This window comes from Vigna angularis, chromosome 4 (genome assembly GCF_016808095.1).
Source record: "Vigna angularis cultivar LongXiaoDou No.4 chromosome 4, ASM1680809v1, whole genome shotgun sequence".
In the NCBI taxonomy this organism is placed as follows: Eukaryota; Viridiplantae; Streptophyta; class Magnoliopsida; order Fabales; family Fabaceae; genus Vigna; species Vigna angularis.
The window spans coordinates 8,695,838-8,713,367 of record NC_068973.1 but is presented as its reverse complement, the minus strand read 5'-3'; the positions used below and the strand labels follow the sequence as shown (position 1 = coordinate 8,713,367).

Here is a 17,530-nt window from a genome sequence, read left to right as displayed (position 1 = left end):
TCCTTGTTTTTTGTTAAAAAATCTGAACACTTGTTATGGAGGAGAAGTTTATTTGACTGAAGAGAGCATTTTTGAAAGAGAAAGAGGATGAGTAATAGTCCCATACAAAGGAACAAAAGAGAAAACAATGAGGAATATAGAGTTAAGCAGATAACAAATCTTCCCAGTTTCTTATAGTGAAGCACCCTCTAAACTAATTCAGCTGATTTGCCAAACAAACCTCCTAAACTCTAAACTCTAAACCCTAAACCCTAAACCCTAAACCCTAAACCCTAAGAACACGCACAACAATCACTGAAAATGCCAAATAACTATAAATAGACTACAGCACAACAATGTAAGAGTAGTTGGAAAACATTGTGAGCAAGTACCACATATAATCACATACCACAAGGTGGAGCTTTATAATGCCTATACAGCTGTTCCAAGTATTGGTTTTATTAAATTCCACTGTGCAAAGATAAGATAAGGCCAAAAGGGAGCTTTTGAATTTCTCTAACACGTTAATAAGATAAAAAATTTACTCTTCAATGAATGAGTAAGGAATTAAAAATGACTTACTAAAAAATTGCACTAGAAGGTTCAAGGGGCCTAATCCTTTTATATGGGTGAGAAGAGAGGTGAATGACATCAAGGAGTGCCTGTAAGGGAGTCATTCCTAGTTTAAAATACATGAAAACCTACATAAAAATTCATCTTGATTAGTTATTTTTAAATGTTTTATTTTATCCACCCTATGTATTGAAGTTATTTTTTTGGTTTGCATTATCTGACGTGTTAAACTTGTTCATTTGTTAGAAGTTGTTCTTGTCTCTGAATCATCTTAGCTTATGCTGTTCTGTTTAACCTATACTGTTAACGTAAGTACTTTGGCATATGAAACGTCTAATGTATGATTGAAGAATGCTAGTACATTCTTAGAAAGTTTGTTTGGCCTTAATTTAGTCTTACAAAACTGGTTTATGAGATGAGGGATGTTTCCCATTTATATATTTTGATTTGATCTCATATCAGTTGATGAGAGACTAAACAACAACCTCTGAAGTTACAATTGTCAACTTTAAAAATCATTGCAATTAAGGCAGGCTAGGGTGACCCCAATTAAGGTGGCTTTCCAGTATTTAGTGATGATAGATTGTGTAATGTTGCTTTCTCATCTGGACATCAACTTACCCAACAAACTTTTAACTAGTTATGTTTTGATACTTGTTAACTCCAAATGCATGCATGATCAACCATTTCAAGCAGGATTCTGAGAATGATCACATCTACCACTCGGAACTCTTTACGCTGACAAAACGGATGGCTAGAGCCGAACCTTATAAGCTTTCCTTCACTGTACCTATATTTGAACCACATCCACCGCAATATTATATCCATGCTGTTTCTGATTCATGGCTTCATGCTGAGGCATTCTACACTATTACTTTTCACAATTTACCATTGCCAGAGGTATTACAGTGTTCATTTCCTTCTTTTTCTTTTTTCAATTCTAGATCTATTTCTTGGCAACTGATCCTGGCTGTTTGTTATCACTTGTAAATATCTTTTTTTAGGCTCGTACATCTCATACAGAACTCCTTGATTTAAAACCTCTCCCTGTGTCTTCTCTCGGCAACAATGCTTATGAAGGATTGTATAAATTTTCACATTTTAATCCGATACAAACACAGGTATGTTTTATTTTCCATACTGCAAAGTTTGTTAGGTTATGCACTGTGGGCTTAAATACATAAAGAACATATTAAGACTGTTCTGTTACGTCTTTATTGGACTTGGACAGAGTTTTCATACCTTGTATCACACGGACAATAATGTTCTGTTAGGAGCTCCAACTGGTAGTGGAAAAACTATATCTGCTGAGCTTGCTATGCTTCGTCTTTTCAATACTCAGCCTGATATGAAGGTTTGTACTCAAATTTGTTAATGCATTTTTAGAAAGAGCATGGACCTAAGGTGCTTGCTCTTGGTAGCAACTTAAGGTGCTTACTTATGTACTGTCTTGAGACAAAGTGAACGAATAGCAAACATTGTACATTATGTTTATTAATTTGTAGAAATAAATGTCGAACTTTGTTTATACTTTGTTTAAATTTTTCACTATTGATAATCTTTGATATTTTCATTAAGAAATACATTATCTTATGAAGTGTATGACCTACTTTGCTGCTTTAACAAACAGGTTATTTATATAGCTCCTTTGAAAGCAATAGTCAGGGAAAGAATGAGTGATTGGCAAAAGCGTCTTGTCTCTCAACTAAGGAAAAAAATGGTACTAATGTTTTTAAGGAGAAAAAAATGAATAAAATGTACACGGTGCTGGTGGTAATGATATCATGTTTTTCATCAGGTTGAAATGACTGGAGACTATACTCCTGATTTGATGGCTCTTTTGTCAGCTGATATCATCATATCTACTCCTGAAAAGTGGGATGGAATTAGTCGTAATTGGCATACCCGTAGTTATGTCACGAAGGTGAATTCATATATGACTTCAAAGTATGTGGATGTGTATTTTAGGAAATTTTTTATTTTATCTTTGCTGTAATTTTATGCTTTATAACACATATTGCTATTAATACTAGGTTTATGTATTTAAGAACAATCTCGTTATCAAAGGGATTTGTTACTTTAGATTTAGCTGTCCATATTTCCTAAGAGAACCACCCATGGGTTCATGTATTTATAGGTCCAATGACCCCATAATTGATACAATAAAGTAGAATATTATTCCTTCTAAACTTGAAATGGCATAAGAGCTCCTAATCTTTGGGAGCCTTTAACCGTAACCCTAGAAAACAACCTTCATTGCTGCACTACATTGACTCCTATCACATACTTAATTGCAGAATGTTCATTTCGCTTCTTGGTTAAATGGGAAGAATTATTTCAAATCATCTCAACTCAACTCATTGGGACTATCTTGAAAGGAAAGGGAAAGGTCAATCACCTGACTGAGAATGCCCCTTACGAAAATGATGCCAAGTTGAAATGAAGAGATGAAGAAGACTCCACGGTCATGGCATGGCTATGGAATTCAATGGTCTTGCAAATCAGTGATACCTGCATGCTTCTTAGTTCAGCAAAGGAGGTTATTCGTATAGTGGAACAAACCTGTTCTAAGTCCAAGGATGTTACTCAAATCTATGATGTAAAGATGAAAACTATGGCTGTCAAACGGGAAAACAAACCAGTTCCAGTAAAATCAAATCTATGTGGATGGAATTGGACTGCTACCATGTTATAGAAACAAAGTGTTCATAGGACTCAACAATTCTTAGGGAGTAAATTGAACAAGATGGAGTCTATGATTTTTTGGTAGGCCTATATCCATAATATGATCAGGTCCTGCAACAAGCTGCGCCATACATGGAAGAAGTGCTGGAAATTACATGAAAAATCCCCAAGCTGAGAATGGGAGCAAAAAGAAAATTCTCATAAAAGGGAAGGGCAAGGTCAAACACACATTGTTAATAGACAAGGTGAAAAATCTGTGCCTGCCCAGCTGGATACTGAAGAGATACAGGGTGAGATGTTTCCTTAGTAAATTGGAGAAGCCCACATGTATTATCTCCATAACATATTCTGATAGATTTTCATTTTCTTTTGGTTTTAATGTGGTGTCAAAAACATTTTGTGTCAAGGGATGTTACCTTTAATGAGTAAGAGTGCTACTTTGAAGAGCCTCATCTTCAGGTGGAGAATGTAAGAGATGAAGTTGGGTCTTTTGGGCTGCTGAATAGGGCATTTGTACCTGAAACTGAGAAAATAACAGAACCTGCAATTGAACCTCTTGAACCGGAAGCAAGATCTGCACTTGAACCTGCTGAACTAGCAGCGGGACCTGCACCTAAACCTGTATCTAATGAGAGTGGGAAATTTAGGAAAAGTTGGGTTTTTTCAAGGTGAGGATAGGGCATTCCACAATCTGTCTAGTCTAAGAACTCAACCCTCCATCATTACATGAGGTAACTCTTTTTAATCCTATAAATTTCAATAACTCGAATGAGTTCGTCTCTGAAAATTTAGAAGCATGGGTGAACCAAAATCTGGACCTTCCCATTTCCCTTGGAAAGGGAACAAGAGCAGGCATCCAGCAAACACTTCAACTTCAACTTAATTTTCTATCCTTTGAAAAATTCTCTCCTACACATAAAACCTTTCTCACACCTAAACTCTACGACTACACCTTCCTTTGTATCTGAAGTATTATCTAACAGGATATGGAAATAAGAATATGACTTTGGAACTTGTCACCTAACCAACTTGAAAAAAACCAGTAGGGTCCAAGTGGGTATATGCAGTAAGGTATCAGACTGAAGGAACCATTAAATGTTACATGGCAAGGTTAGTGGCCAAAAGACTCACTCAAACCCATGGAATGGATTAGTTGGAGACATTTTCCTTGGTTGCTAACATGCAATTCAAAGTAATATTGTCATTAGCAACAAATCATGATTGGGAGCTCTAGGAGTTCAATGTGAGGAATGTATTCTTACATGGAGACCTTGAAGAAGTACATGGGTTGCCACCGGCTTATGAAGGATATGTTGTTAGCGGAACTTTTTGCAAGCTAAGATGTGATTTATATGGGCTAAAAGAATCCTCAAGAACATGGTTTGGAAGGTTCACCAGAGTTATGACAAGTTTGGGCAAAGTTAAGGGAAGCACACTTTATTTATCAAACATTCAAGTTGAAGGGGAGTAACAATATTATTGGTATATGTAGATGAATTATAATATTTGATGATGACAAAAAGGAAAAACAAATGTTAATTCAATGCCTTGCCACAAAATTTTAGATTAAGACAATAGTGAGACTCAAATGATTTTTAGGGAAGGAATCTACAAATCTCAACATCAGTACATTATAGGCTTGCTTAAAACAATAGGTAAGTCAGACTACGGACCAGCTAGTACTCCCATTGATCCAAATATAAAGTTGGGAAGTGCAGAGGAGGATATTGCCATGGTCAAGGAAATGTATTGAAGACAAGTAGGTAGGCTTACTTACTTATGACTAGACCAGACATTGCTTTTGTTATGAGTCTAGTTAGTCAATTTATGCACCAACCAAAGCAAACACATTTACAAGTTGCTTTTAGAATTGTTTAGTATTTAAATAGGACTCCAGAAACAGGGTGTAAATCTTAAAGCATTTACCAATGCAGATTATGTAGGGTTAATTATGGACCGGTAATCCACTATTGAATATTTTATCTTCTTTGATGGAAACCTAGTGGCTTGGAAGTGCAAAAGACACACTGGAGTAGCTAGATCGAGTGCTTCTAGCCCTGACCCAAGGAATATGTGAACATCTATGATGGAAGATTATATTGGAAAACTTGAAGATAAATTGGAATGAACTTTTAGGTTATAATTTTACAATAGGTCTGCAATTAGTATTAGCCCATGACCCTATGAATTATGAGAGAATTGAACATACCAAATGAACAAAGATTTTATCAAGGAAAAGCTAGACAATAACTTTGAAAAATTATATTCAAGCTGGTAATGCAGAACACTTACTCATGAGGGGTTGTGTCAAAACAGTGGACCGTGGTGCTCATTGTGTATTTTAGAAGTCTTATATTTTATCCATATAATTTTATTCTTTATAATGGTCGTATCTCCCTATTTGGTTTATGTGTATAAAAACAATCTCGTAATGACAAGAATTTGTCTCTTTACAATTAGCTATCCATATTTTCTAAAATAACCAGTAGGTTCATGTATTTATAGGGGCAATGACCTCATAATTGATAGAATAAAGTTGAATATTGTTCCTCCTAATTTTGAGAAATACTAATGGTATGCTAGGAATATAATTTTGAATTATGTTATTAATTAAAATAGCTAACTTAACCACTTTTGTTTGTATTGATGAATTTGTTCCTTGTTTCTTATATATAGATTCAGTGGTAATATTATTAATCTAACTATATTAATGTTGAAGTCATCTACTTCACGTATTAATCTTGATGCAAATGATCAATAGGTTGGACTTATGATTTTGGATGAGATTCACTTATTGGGAGCAGATCGTGGGCCAATCCTTGAGGTATATGCTTATGAATGGTGGCAATATACTAGTGACTACATTTTTTTATCTTATTTCTTTATAGCATATTGGGTATTGTGAATTCTTTATTAAAATTGGAGATGGTGATTATGAGCAATATTTTTGTTTTGGACATGGAAATTTCTGTCTAGGTTATTGTATCTAGGATGAGGTATATATCATCCCAAACAGAGCGACCAGTAAGATTTATTGGCCTTTCTACAGCACTGGCTAATGCTGGGTAAGTTTACTTTCTCTCCACTCTTATGAAAATTTAAGTTCAATATAAATAATTTTCGTTTTCCATTTTCTTAATTTCTATGCCACTAATTTCTGTATATAATCTTGTGCTCTCCACTCTCCTTTAATATGTTACTGTTTTTCCATGTGCACTAGTGATTTTCTAGTGAGTGACTTGGTATGTGTAAATGTAGAGAGAGAAAGAGCATAGGAAAGGAGTTTTTTTGTATTAACTTATATTTCCTTGTTTAATCTCTATATGTAGTGATCTAGCTGACTGGTTAGGCGTTGAGGAAATCGGACTCTTCAATTTCAAGCCAAGTGTGAGGCCTGTACCTCTGGAAGTTCATATTCAGGTATGTGGATCTGGTATTTCAGATAGATAACAGCTTAACTTGTTTGTTTCTTTGTCTATCTATTATTATAACTTTCGTGTGATTAGTAGAAAGTGTGAATGAGGGTAATAGAGGAATAGAAATTTGATACGCATGTCAATGTTTCCATATGCAAAAACTCCACACCTGTTTTCTCCTATTAAGCAAACCCCTACTGTTGCATAATCAAAATAAATTTTTTTAAACATGTTAACATTTTGGTTTTCTTGTAGGGTTATCCTGGAAAGTATTATTGCCCAAGGATGAACAGCATGAATAAACCAGCATATGCTGCAATATGCACACATTCACCTGCAAAACCAGTTCTTATATTTGTCTCATCCCGACGTCAGACGAGACTTACTGCACTTGACCTAATTCAGGTGCAGATTCAATCTCATGTGAGAAATAATATTTATTCCATTATGGATTGCTGTTATTAATCTTTCTTCTTTGTGATTCAAGTTTGCTGCCTCGGATGAACAATCAAGACAGTTTCTTAATTTGCCTGAGGAAACCCTGCAGATGGTTCTGTCTCAAGTCTCTGACCAAAACCTTAGGCATACTTTGCAATTTGGCATTGGATTACATCATGCTGGTCTGAATGACAAAGACAGATCACTGGTTGAGGAACTCTTTGGAAACAACAAAATTCAGGTATACTTTTGTTGCCTTAAAAATTGACATTTGTCATTTCTTATATTGAGAAAAAGAAATTGAAAGCTACATTATTTTTACTTGCCCATAACTGGTTAATTTTATAATATTGTGCAGATATTAGTTTGTACCAGCACATTGGCTTGGGGTGTGAATCTTCCAGCTCATCTTGTGATTATCAAGGTGATATTTCTGTAGGTGTTTCCTTTTATGCTATTTTGTTGGCAATCGTTTGATGTTGTCTTTTCTAGTGTCAAGCCTGTTTGGTTTTCATTTATGGGATTGTTAACTACTTATCATTCATGCATGTTCTAGCTGCTGTCACTTTGCTTTGAATTATAATTGGATTTTGATAAGAGGTTTTATTTCCTGAAAAGCTTTCCTTGAGTGGTGTTCAAATATCCAATGGCATTTCTAAGAGAATGGCTAATATAATTCTTCTAAATTAAAATTATAAAGTACACATTTCTGATTGTTAGGTATATTATTGGATTATATAGAGATATAATTTGATTATGTTTGGCATATGATTTGATTTCATTAAATGAGAAGATGCAATTTTGATTTGATATGGAAATATCTTACCAAACATTTCCCGTTATTATTGTATCTCCTTTATTGTACATAAGAATACTCATGCATGTACACGACCTACAAAATTCAGTATATTCTTAATTTTCTCTGATCTCACAATGGTACTAGAGTGGTACCATCCGGTTTGACCTGTCTTTTCATTTATCCTTTTAACATGGTATCAAAAGCTTAAGGAGAAGAAGGCTCAAATTCATGGTTTTCCTATGGGTCCAACTGTCATAGGAGTAAAAATTTTAGATTCTGTTTTCAGTTTTTTTCCTTGCCACACTGTTCATGTTGAGACACTATTCACCTATGCTGTCATAGTTGACTGCCGACAACATTTTGAGAAACCTTTTCTAGACAGTGTAACTGTTTCATCGTTGATGACACTTTTTAATGAGCTTTTTTCCAGCTAGTGTTATTGTTTAACGCTGCTGTTATTTTGGTGATACAACTGGTGTTATTGTTCATCACCAACATTTTTTGTCTGTTTTCCTTTTTTCGTTGAGCTTTTTCCACTTGGCAACCACCTTGTTATTCAATGGCCATTTACTCTTTCCGTCAGCCTCCTAGTGGTTCTCTTCCTTGTTGATGACCATCTGTGCTCTCCGACAGTGTTTTAGCGGTTTTCTTCCTAGTGTCCTTGCTATTCAATGGCCATTTTTTGCATTCCTGCAGTGGCTGTATCATTTGAACATTTTGTTCTTTTATTGTGAAGCTTGTATCCATTTATATACTATAATTTGATCATATTTTAGTCGATATGTTATGATCCAACTTGTGGAGTGTTAGAGATATGATTTTGATTTTGTCAGAGATATGCTTTGATTATGTTAAATAGGGAGATGTGATATGATTTGGTAGCAGTGTTATCGAAAATCCATTATGGTAGAACCATGGTGGAAATTGGTGGCAATGGTGATACTGGTTTGCATGGTGGCAAAATAAGTAGTGTAGGAGAAGAAAACTCCATTTGTAGGGACGGCTTGGCACGACAGGAAAAGAAAACACTGATTATCTCTTTTTTTATTTTATTTTATTTTTATTTTTCTTATGTTGGGTTAAAAGCCTAAGTGATAATTTTGTTGCAAATTCGGTCATATCTGAACTAACAAAAATATTATAATTTAGCCTGATACTTTGACACTCTACTTGCACCTCCATATTCTTCTCTAGTCCCATTGCTGCTGCTTGCAATGACCTCAATGCTCATTGTCGTGCTCTGATGCTTGCAATGACCTTAATGCTCATTGTCGTGCTCTGATGCTTGCAATGACCTCAATGCTCATTGTCGTGCTCTGATGCTTGCAATGACCTCATAGGCTCATTGCCGCGCTCACCACTGCCACTCGTCATTTTTTAAAATTATCTATATTCAGATATGGTATTTCTTTTGACTACAATACTTGCACTATAATCTGCTATATTTTTTCTCTTATCCAATATTGATAACACTGTTTGATAGAAATATACCTTACGAAATATTTTTCATTATTTGATATTATTTTGTTCTCATTAACAAAAAATTCTTCTATTCCTTCTCAATTTCTCTTTTCTCAACAAAGTACTACTGTACTACCATTTCTATTATTATTATTCCCTTTTTTATTTTCATAACAAATTCATTAATTTTACATGTATCGGGTGACTAGCGAACGAAACTAAAATTTTCTTATTAATGCGTTAACCTTGTGGTGGTGGGGGTAGGGATACTATTTTGTTCTTGGCTTGGAAGATTTTGTGGTCCTTGACCATGTCATGGTTGAGTCCATGACTCCTAACTCCTTTTAGGATTATCTTGTTAAACACATGTACGCTTTTGTATGTTCACTTCTTTTTTTTTATGATAACCAAAAGTAGTAAAAATATTATTATAATATAATTATAAAATTAAATTTTATTGTATATAGGTTTTTATTTATTTTGTTGATAATTTTTTCTATTATAGACAGTTATTTTAGTTTAAAAAAATGTTTGTTTAAAAAATTGGTTAAATTAAAAAAAAAAGTCATTTAAAGGATAAAATTGGTAAGGTAATCATTTTAATTTTAATAATGTTACTTAAAGGGTAAAATTAGCAGAAAAAAAATTGTCTATACCAGATGGCAGAATTCCCTTTATATAATGGTGTAGATAGTATAAGAAAAACCTATCATTGTATTTGGATATTATACTAAGTGAGGTGAACCTGAACCACCATTTGGGAACATGATATTTTGTAAACTTTCCTTGTGTACCAATTATATACCAACAACTCAGGAAAATGAGCTGTCCCAATGATGTTGACAGGAAAAGCTGTCACAGTTATGTTGACAGGAAAGTGGGACAAAACATTTGAATCTCTCTTGGTGTTTATCTTCAACATTTTATTTCAACAATACTTTGCATCTTTTGCAGGGAACTGAGTACTATGACGGAAAAGCAAAGAGGTATGTTGATTTTCCAATCACTGATATTTTGCAAATGATGGGTCGTGCTGGACGCCCTCAGTTTGATCAACATGGGAAAGCTGTGATTCTTGTTCATGAACCCAAAAAGAGCTTCTATAAAAAGGTCAAAATTGAGGTTGCTGATTATATTTATCTTTTAATTTTTAGCCTAATGTGCTCAGAATATTGTTTTTTCTTTTATGTTGCAGTTTTTGTATGAACCCTTTCCTGTTGAGAGTAGTTTGAGGGAGCATTTGCACAATCACATTAACGCTGAAATTATTTCTGGAACCATTTGTCATAAACAAGATGCAGTGCATTATCTTACGTGGACTTATTTATTTCGTAGACTGGTAAGTATGGTTTGGTGCCTTACTTGTACTAAAATAGAAAATAGGTAAATACTAAGTGGTTATATGCTTTTCTCAAAATTTTCAGAGTCATGGGTTGTTTCCTACATTTAGATTAATCAATTCCATTTAGTATTAGTATTACAAATATTAACTTTACTTGAACAACGTAAGAAAATAAAAAATTGTTTATTGATAACAATCACACTAATTATATTCTCATAATCTCTATTTGTATTAATTAAAACCTTGAAAGAAGGAAACAAAATTATGCTAAAAAAGAGTAGGCAGATTTTGAAGATGGTTTTTCCTAATTACTAAGTAGAGAATATGTATTATTCTAATAATCTTTATCTACAACACTCCCCCTGAAGTTGGTAAATGAATATCACTTATTCCTAACTTTCGTTCAAGATTTTGGAATCTGCCTTGGGGAAGTCTTTTAGTGAAAATGTATGCTATTTGAAGTTCTGTAGGGGTATGGATTGTATCTGCCAAGTCCCTCAAGATTATCTTTGATGAAGTGCCTATCAATTTTAATTTTTAGTCTTGTTGGACTAAATTATCGGAAGTGCTCATGGCTTGTTATTATAGTACAATTACACAAGGATGTTATCCTTTATTTTAAGGTCATGAAGTATAATCTTCATCCATATTCCTTTACACACATCTTGAGCAAGAGCATGAAATCCTGTTTTTGCACTAGAATGAGATACCCTATCATGTTTTTTTCTTGTCCAAATCACTAGACTTTCTCTAAGAAATATACAATAACCTAATGTTGATTTTTTTTTGTACAATATCTTAATGTTGATTTTTTTTCTTAAACAACAAAATTTGCATAGTCTACATTAGTAAATATCTTCAAGGTCAAAGTGTCATTTTGCCTAAAGACCATTTCTTGTGCTTGATACTAAGTATTAAAGAATTTTGTCAACTCCTGCATGTGTCCTTTTGTCGGATCATGCATAAACTCACTTACCACACTGACTGCATAAACGTCTTGTGTTTGTTGAATAAATAAATAAAATTTCTCACCAATCTCTAATATTGGGTTTTTTCTATACGAGAGCTCTCTTCACTTCTATTTTTATGGTTCCATTAAAGAGATTGTCAATGCAGACATATCATGAAATAGGATATTTAACATCATCCTTATTCCTTTCTCAACAAAGCGGGTAAATTTTTCAATAACACTTACCTCTTCACTCGCCTCCATGTCTTTTATGATGAATCCATATTACTTTGATTTTTCCCTTGGATTCTAATAGAAACAACCCAAGGTTGTCCAAATTGAGGGTTTTGTCCTTAAAAGGTACCTCAGAGGGTGGAAGGAGTATTTAAACTACGCTTAACCTCGACTCCTAAGCAATGTAGGACTATTGGGTGTGGTAGGAACAATTGTAATTGGTGTAGTTTAGGGTTTACAACAAAAATAATATAACTCCACACCACTTACACAAAACAGGGTAAGGCTGAATACTACTTCTTCAACGAGTGTGACTATGTGACAACAATGGCAAGCGATTGTGACCCAGGCAACGACAAGCGATCGCAACGGCGACACGCGAAGTGGCACGATTGAGATTGGTTCAAGAGAAGGTAGAAGAAAGGGCTGAATAAGAAAACGCTAAAACCCTATCGAACTCGCTAAGTTGCTTGCAAACTCATGAGTTTGAACGAGTTCAGGGATTCTACATCTTAGTTTTAGATGAAAAACGAGTTTGCTTGCGAGTTGACTCGAAAGCCATGATTGGACACGTAATCTCATATGAGGTAATGGGTTAACTTGCAAGTTTGATAACCATCACATAACTCACCATGCTCCTTAGCAATTATAATCATCTTCCTTATGGCAAGGGCTTCAAATAGACACTAATAAGAGAAAAAAAGTTATTGAACAATTGAAATCTTTTGTAAGATTTTTGTTCAAAGATAAGACACTGGGAGACATGTAAAACATCCTTTATTACAATGTGAGACATGTAAAACATCCTTTATTACATGTAAGACATGTTCTAAAGTTATATTCCTGAATCCACATGTGGGCACACTATTAACATTTTCAACTTGTCTTGAGTTGTTCTCTAGTCATACTGATATAAAAATTGATGAACTTAGGAAAAGGAGTTGTGATTAGTTGCTCTTGAATAAAAAATCCAAACAACCCCAAACAAATGGTCAAACTCTTACTTTTGTTGGGTAGGGTATATGGTTTCAGAGGACTTAGTTATTGATTCGTTCCATTGTAGTTGAATCATGAAAAATATCACATATTAGAAAGCTTATTTTTCATATCGAGAATCGTAAGATTCATAAACATTTTAAAAAAGTAACATACAAGACACAAACATGTAAAGATGTAATTTATAATAACAACTACACTAAAAAAGTGTGGTTGTATAGTGGATAAATTAAGTTAATATAATAATGGTTGGATTGAGTTAGATTGTATGTCCCAACTCCTTTGTTAAATGAAAAAAAAAATATGGGTTGATAAATGTTGACCCAAAGAGAATAATTTTTTGGGTTCAATGATAGTTTCTAGAGTCACTTTTTTTTCTTTGGGTGCAATAGTAGTTTAGAGGGAGTCACCATTTACTATTTGGGCTTTAAAATGTTTTAAACAAAATGGACTATAATTTTAGGTTAAAAACGGGTCCCAATTCCAACCCACTAAATTTCCTAGGGTTATCCATCTTTTGTCACGAACACACAAGTCTAGGCCATGCCATCGCCAGGTACGTAGATGTCATGATAGTCGTGACGTGAGTAGCAATCGAGAGAGGTGTCATTGTCGCGAGGTTTGTCAGTTTCTTCTCTTTCATCGTTGGGAGGGATTACACAACGAGGCAACAAGAGGCACCACCATGAGAGGTGTCATTGTGAAAGGCGTCCTTGCGAGAGTTGTTGCAATAGGAGTAGTCGTCGGGAGAGGTGCCATCGTGAGTGACATCTCTGCCTATTGATGTTACTATTCGCTACGATTCGGGGCAATTTGGAGCGATTCATGAGATTTGAAGATCTAGTTGTACAATACGAACACGATATGGAAGCAAGAACGAGTCTTCAAGCGATTTGTATCGTGGAGGTGGAGAATAGTATCATATCGCACGATTCGTATCATGTGTCGTATTATACTTACTACCATGATTCAATAATTTGTTCTAACAAAAGAACTTAAAAATTAGTAAACTAAAAGATAACAAAGATTCAACTCTTATCACTAGAATTTCTAACAAAAGAACTTGTTTGTCAATAAAACCAAATCATACTTGAATGGGATATCACCACCACTTGGTGCTCAAGGGGTCTCGACAACCCTATCTTATGCTGTCACGAGTGGAGCACACTTTTTTGGCATACCACTAACTTGAACTTTGATGGTGAGCAACGGCAATGATGGCAATTAATGTGGCAACAAAAATAGGGCTGCAAATATTGGGAGCTCTAATATCAACTTAAACAATGTTGGAAAATAAAGAATTATTTTATTGATAACAATCACACCATTTACATTCTCGTTATCTCTATTTTTTCCTAATTACTATGGAGATATTGAGAATACTTTTATCTTAATAATATGCTATTTACAACATCCTTCCATATCATCCCCCTCCATCAAAATGAAAGCAATCTTTTTACCTACTATTTTTTACAATCAGTTTATATCCTGAGAAATATAGATTTCTGGTTCATCACTACAGAGAAGGAAATTTGATGGAAATGAAAGCTTATTGCTAAATAAGATTGCAGACAATTGGCATGTTTCATGATATCTTAGCAATTTATAGCCAAGTGAGGTATTATAGTCATTTTAGTTGAATTTGACATGAAATTAGCATATGGGTTATACAAAAAAGTGTCTCCCCCTATATGTGTGTGCATGCACCATGTACATTTCTGCACACTTGTGTGTGAGTACAACATGTCAGAATCTTATAGCCCTTATTTTTCTAAATAAAAAAGTTGAAATTGAGAGAGGAGATTTGGTTAAAATATTGATGTTTGAAAGGTGGTTAATGGGTTACTGTTTATCAAATTTGGTTAAAATTTGTATTTGTATTTATTGTTGTATGAGTTTTCTACATACGTGCTTAATGGGCATTTTGTGACAGATGGTAAATCCGGCATACTATGGACTGGAGAACCCTGACTCCGAGTTTCTGAATTCATATTTGTCTAGGTAATGATATGAAATAATTTTTTTTTAACTTCATGTCATTACAGTGTTGTAGTTATTTTTTTTTAAGAAAAGATCAAGGCAACACTATATCCTTTGGCATCTCGGCTAGGCTGCAACCTAAAGTACATCTCGGCTAGGCTGACACCCTAAAGTACATCTATCATTTGCCATCATATGAAAAATATTATTAAAAAAAATAACAAAATAAATTCTTGAAAAAGAGAATGAATTTTATTATTTTCATTCATATTTATTACATTCTCCTTACCTCTATTTGTAACAATCTAATATTCTAAAAAAAGGGCAATAAGAAAATAATATACTAAAAAATAAACTAGAAGAACCTATAAATATTTTCTCTAATTAGAAAGATTTTATAGATATTTTCTCTAATTAGGAATGTTTTCCTCTAATTACAACACTCCCCCTTAAGTTAGTAAATGAATATCAATCATTTCCAACTTGTCTACAAGATCTTGAATTCTATCCAGAGGGAGCCCTTTTGTAAAATTATATGCTATCTAAAATTCTGTAGGAACATGAGTTGTAATTACAAAGTCTTTGTATAAATTATCTTTGATGAAATGTCTGTCAATCTCAATGTATTTGGTCCTGTCATGTTGTACTGGATTATGGGCAATGCTCATGGTAGACTTATTGTCACAATGTAGTTGATCAAGGTTGTCCACCTTGACTTTAAGGTCACCCAAAATGATTTTCATCGAGAGTCCTTCACATATTCCTTGAGCAAGAGCTTGGAATTCAGCTTCTGCAATATCTTTCTTTTTGCTTCTCCACGTTACCATACTATCTCTAAAATACACACAATACCTAGAAGTTGACTTCAAGTATTGGAGAATTTTATCGACTGCTTGTATGTGTCTCTCTCTTGGATCATGCATAAATTGGCTCACTATTATAATTGCATAAGCAACGTCTGGTCTTATGTGTGATATATAAATCAAATTTTCTACCAATCTCTGATATTAGGCCTTCTCTAATGGAGCACTTTCTTCACTTCCAATTCTATGATTTTGTTCTATAAGAATTGTTGAGGTTCTACATCCCAACTTTCCTCTTTCTTTGAGGACATCAAATACATATTTCCTTTGAAAGATGAAAATTCCATTACTGGAGCAAGCAACCTTTATTCCAAGAAAGAATTTGAATTTTCCTAGGTCTTTCGTTTCAAATTAGGCTGCCAATTTTTTTTTTTGTTTTACCTTCTCCTGCAATAATCATGCCATTCACATAGACAAGCAATAGAGTGAGTTTCCCTGTAGAAGAGTGCTTGATGAATAGAATATGATCTCCTTGGCTTTGTTTGTATCCCAAGGAAACCATTGCTTTTGTAAATCTTCCAAACCATGCTCTAGGGGATTGCTTAAGACCATACAAAGCTTTCTTTAGGGGGCATACCTTGTTTCTTTCATTTTTCACTTCAAAACTTGGGGGAATCTCCATGTACACTGCTTCTTCTAGATTTCCATGAAGAAAGGCATTCTTCACATCCAACTGGTGTAAGTCCCATCCAAAATGGGCAGCCAAAGCGAGAACAACTCAAACTATATTCATTTTTGCCATCAATCTAGCTTTATATCTTTCTGTTGTCCCATCTGCCTTATGTTTCGCTGTGAATATCCATCTACACCCTACTGCCTTCTTGTCTCTTGGTTTATCAATAATCTCCCAAGTTGAATTTCTTTCTAATGCATTCATCTCTTCTTTCATGGCTTGATTCCAATGTTCAAGTTTCATGGCGTCCTTGATTGAGGTAGGAATTTATGTAGCATCAATGGCAGCAATGAAGCTTTTGTTTGTACTTATCAGAGAGATTGTTAGTGCAAACATACTGAGAAATAAGATATTTAACACATGATCTTTTGTCCTTTTTCAATGAAATGGGTAACTCCTTAGTAATACTTACCTCCTCACTGTTATCTTCAAGGATCCTTACCTCCAGCGTAGCAATTTTTCTTGCTCGAGAGTCGAGGTGGGTTGTTTTCTTCTTTCATTTTTTTTGCCACAAAATGTCTTCTTCCTCTTCTTCCTGAATGTGGACTACGGTAGCTTCATTGCTCAGATTTTGGGCATTATGCAAAGTCAAACATGGTAATGACAAGGAGAGTTTATCCACTTCAAGTGCTTTCTCTACCTGAAGTGGTGGACTAACATGAACGAATTGTGTTTCATGAAAGGTGACATCCATGGTGATAAAGACGCGACAAATCTGAGGATGATAACATTTGTACCCTTTTTTATTAGAAGGATACTGCATAAAGACACATTTAAGAGCTTTGGGATCTAATTTATTGAGGTTAGGATGATGAGAGTGAACAAAAACAATACATCTAAAGATTCGACTAGGTAGACTAGTTATTAGGGGAGAAGAAGGAACAAAAGACAATAGAGACTTTACAGGACTAATGCCGTTTAGGATACGAGTAGGTAACTTGTTGAAGAGATATGTAGCAGTTAACACAACTTCTACCCAATAATTTTTTGGAACAAACATTCGAAAAAGAAGAGCTTTAATTACTTCAAGAAGATGACGATTCTTTCTTTCTGAAACCCCATTTTGTTCCAAATTGATTTTGGACAAGACAAAAAAAATTAACAAAGATTTGGAAAACTTCTGATTTATTTTTTATAAGGTA

At 34.3% G+C, this 17,530-nt stretch overlaps 1 protein-coding gene across 3 annotated transcripts in view; it reads left to right on the top strand.

Annotated features, from left to right (window-relative positions):
• The window catches only part of LOC108331439 (DExH-box ATP-dependent RNA helicase DExH14), a 51,009-nt gene that overhangs the window by 21,472 nt on the left and 12,007 nt on the right, over positions 1-17,530 (top strand). For 2 of the 3 annotated variants that reach the window (XM_017566114.2, XM_052877185.1), the window contains 14 exons: positions 1,249-1,452; positions 1,557-1,673; positions 1,784-1,906; positions 2,183-2,272; positions 2,351-2,476; positions 5,999-6,061; positions 6,214-6,302; positions 6,567-6,657; positions 6,909-7,058; positions 7,141-7,332; positions 7,450-7,515; positions 10,306-10,461; positions 10,547-10,690; positions 14,806-14,873. In XM_017566114.2, the coding sequence (XP_017421603.2) occupies positions 1,249-1,452; positions 1,557-1,673; positions 1,784-1,906; positions 2,183-2,272; positions 2,351-2,476; positions 5,999-6,061; positions 6,214-6,302; positions 6,567-6,657; positions 6,909-7,058; positions 7,141-7,332; positions 7,450-7,515; positions 10,306-10,461; positions 10,547-10,690; positions 14,806-14,873 (1,679 nt within the window). The remainder of the gene's footprint in view (positions 1-1,248; positions 1,453-1,556; positions 1,674-1,783; positions 1,907-2,182; positions 2,273-2,350; positions 2,477-5,998; positions 6,062-6,213; positions 6,303-6,566; positions 6,658-6,908; positions 7,059-7,140; positions 7,333-7,449; positions 7,516-10,305; positions 10,462-10,546; positions 10,691-14,805; positions 14,874-17,530) is intronic. The other variant, XM_052877186.1, reaches the window with a different exon arrangement.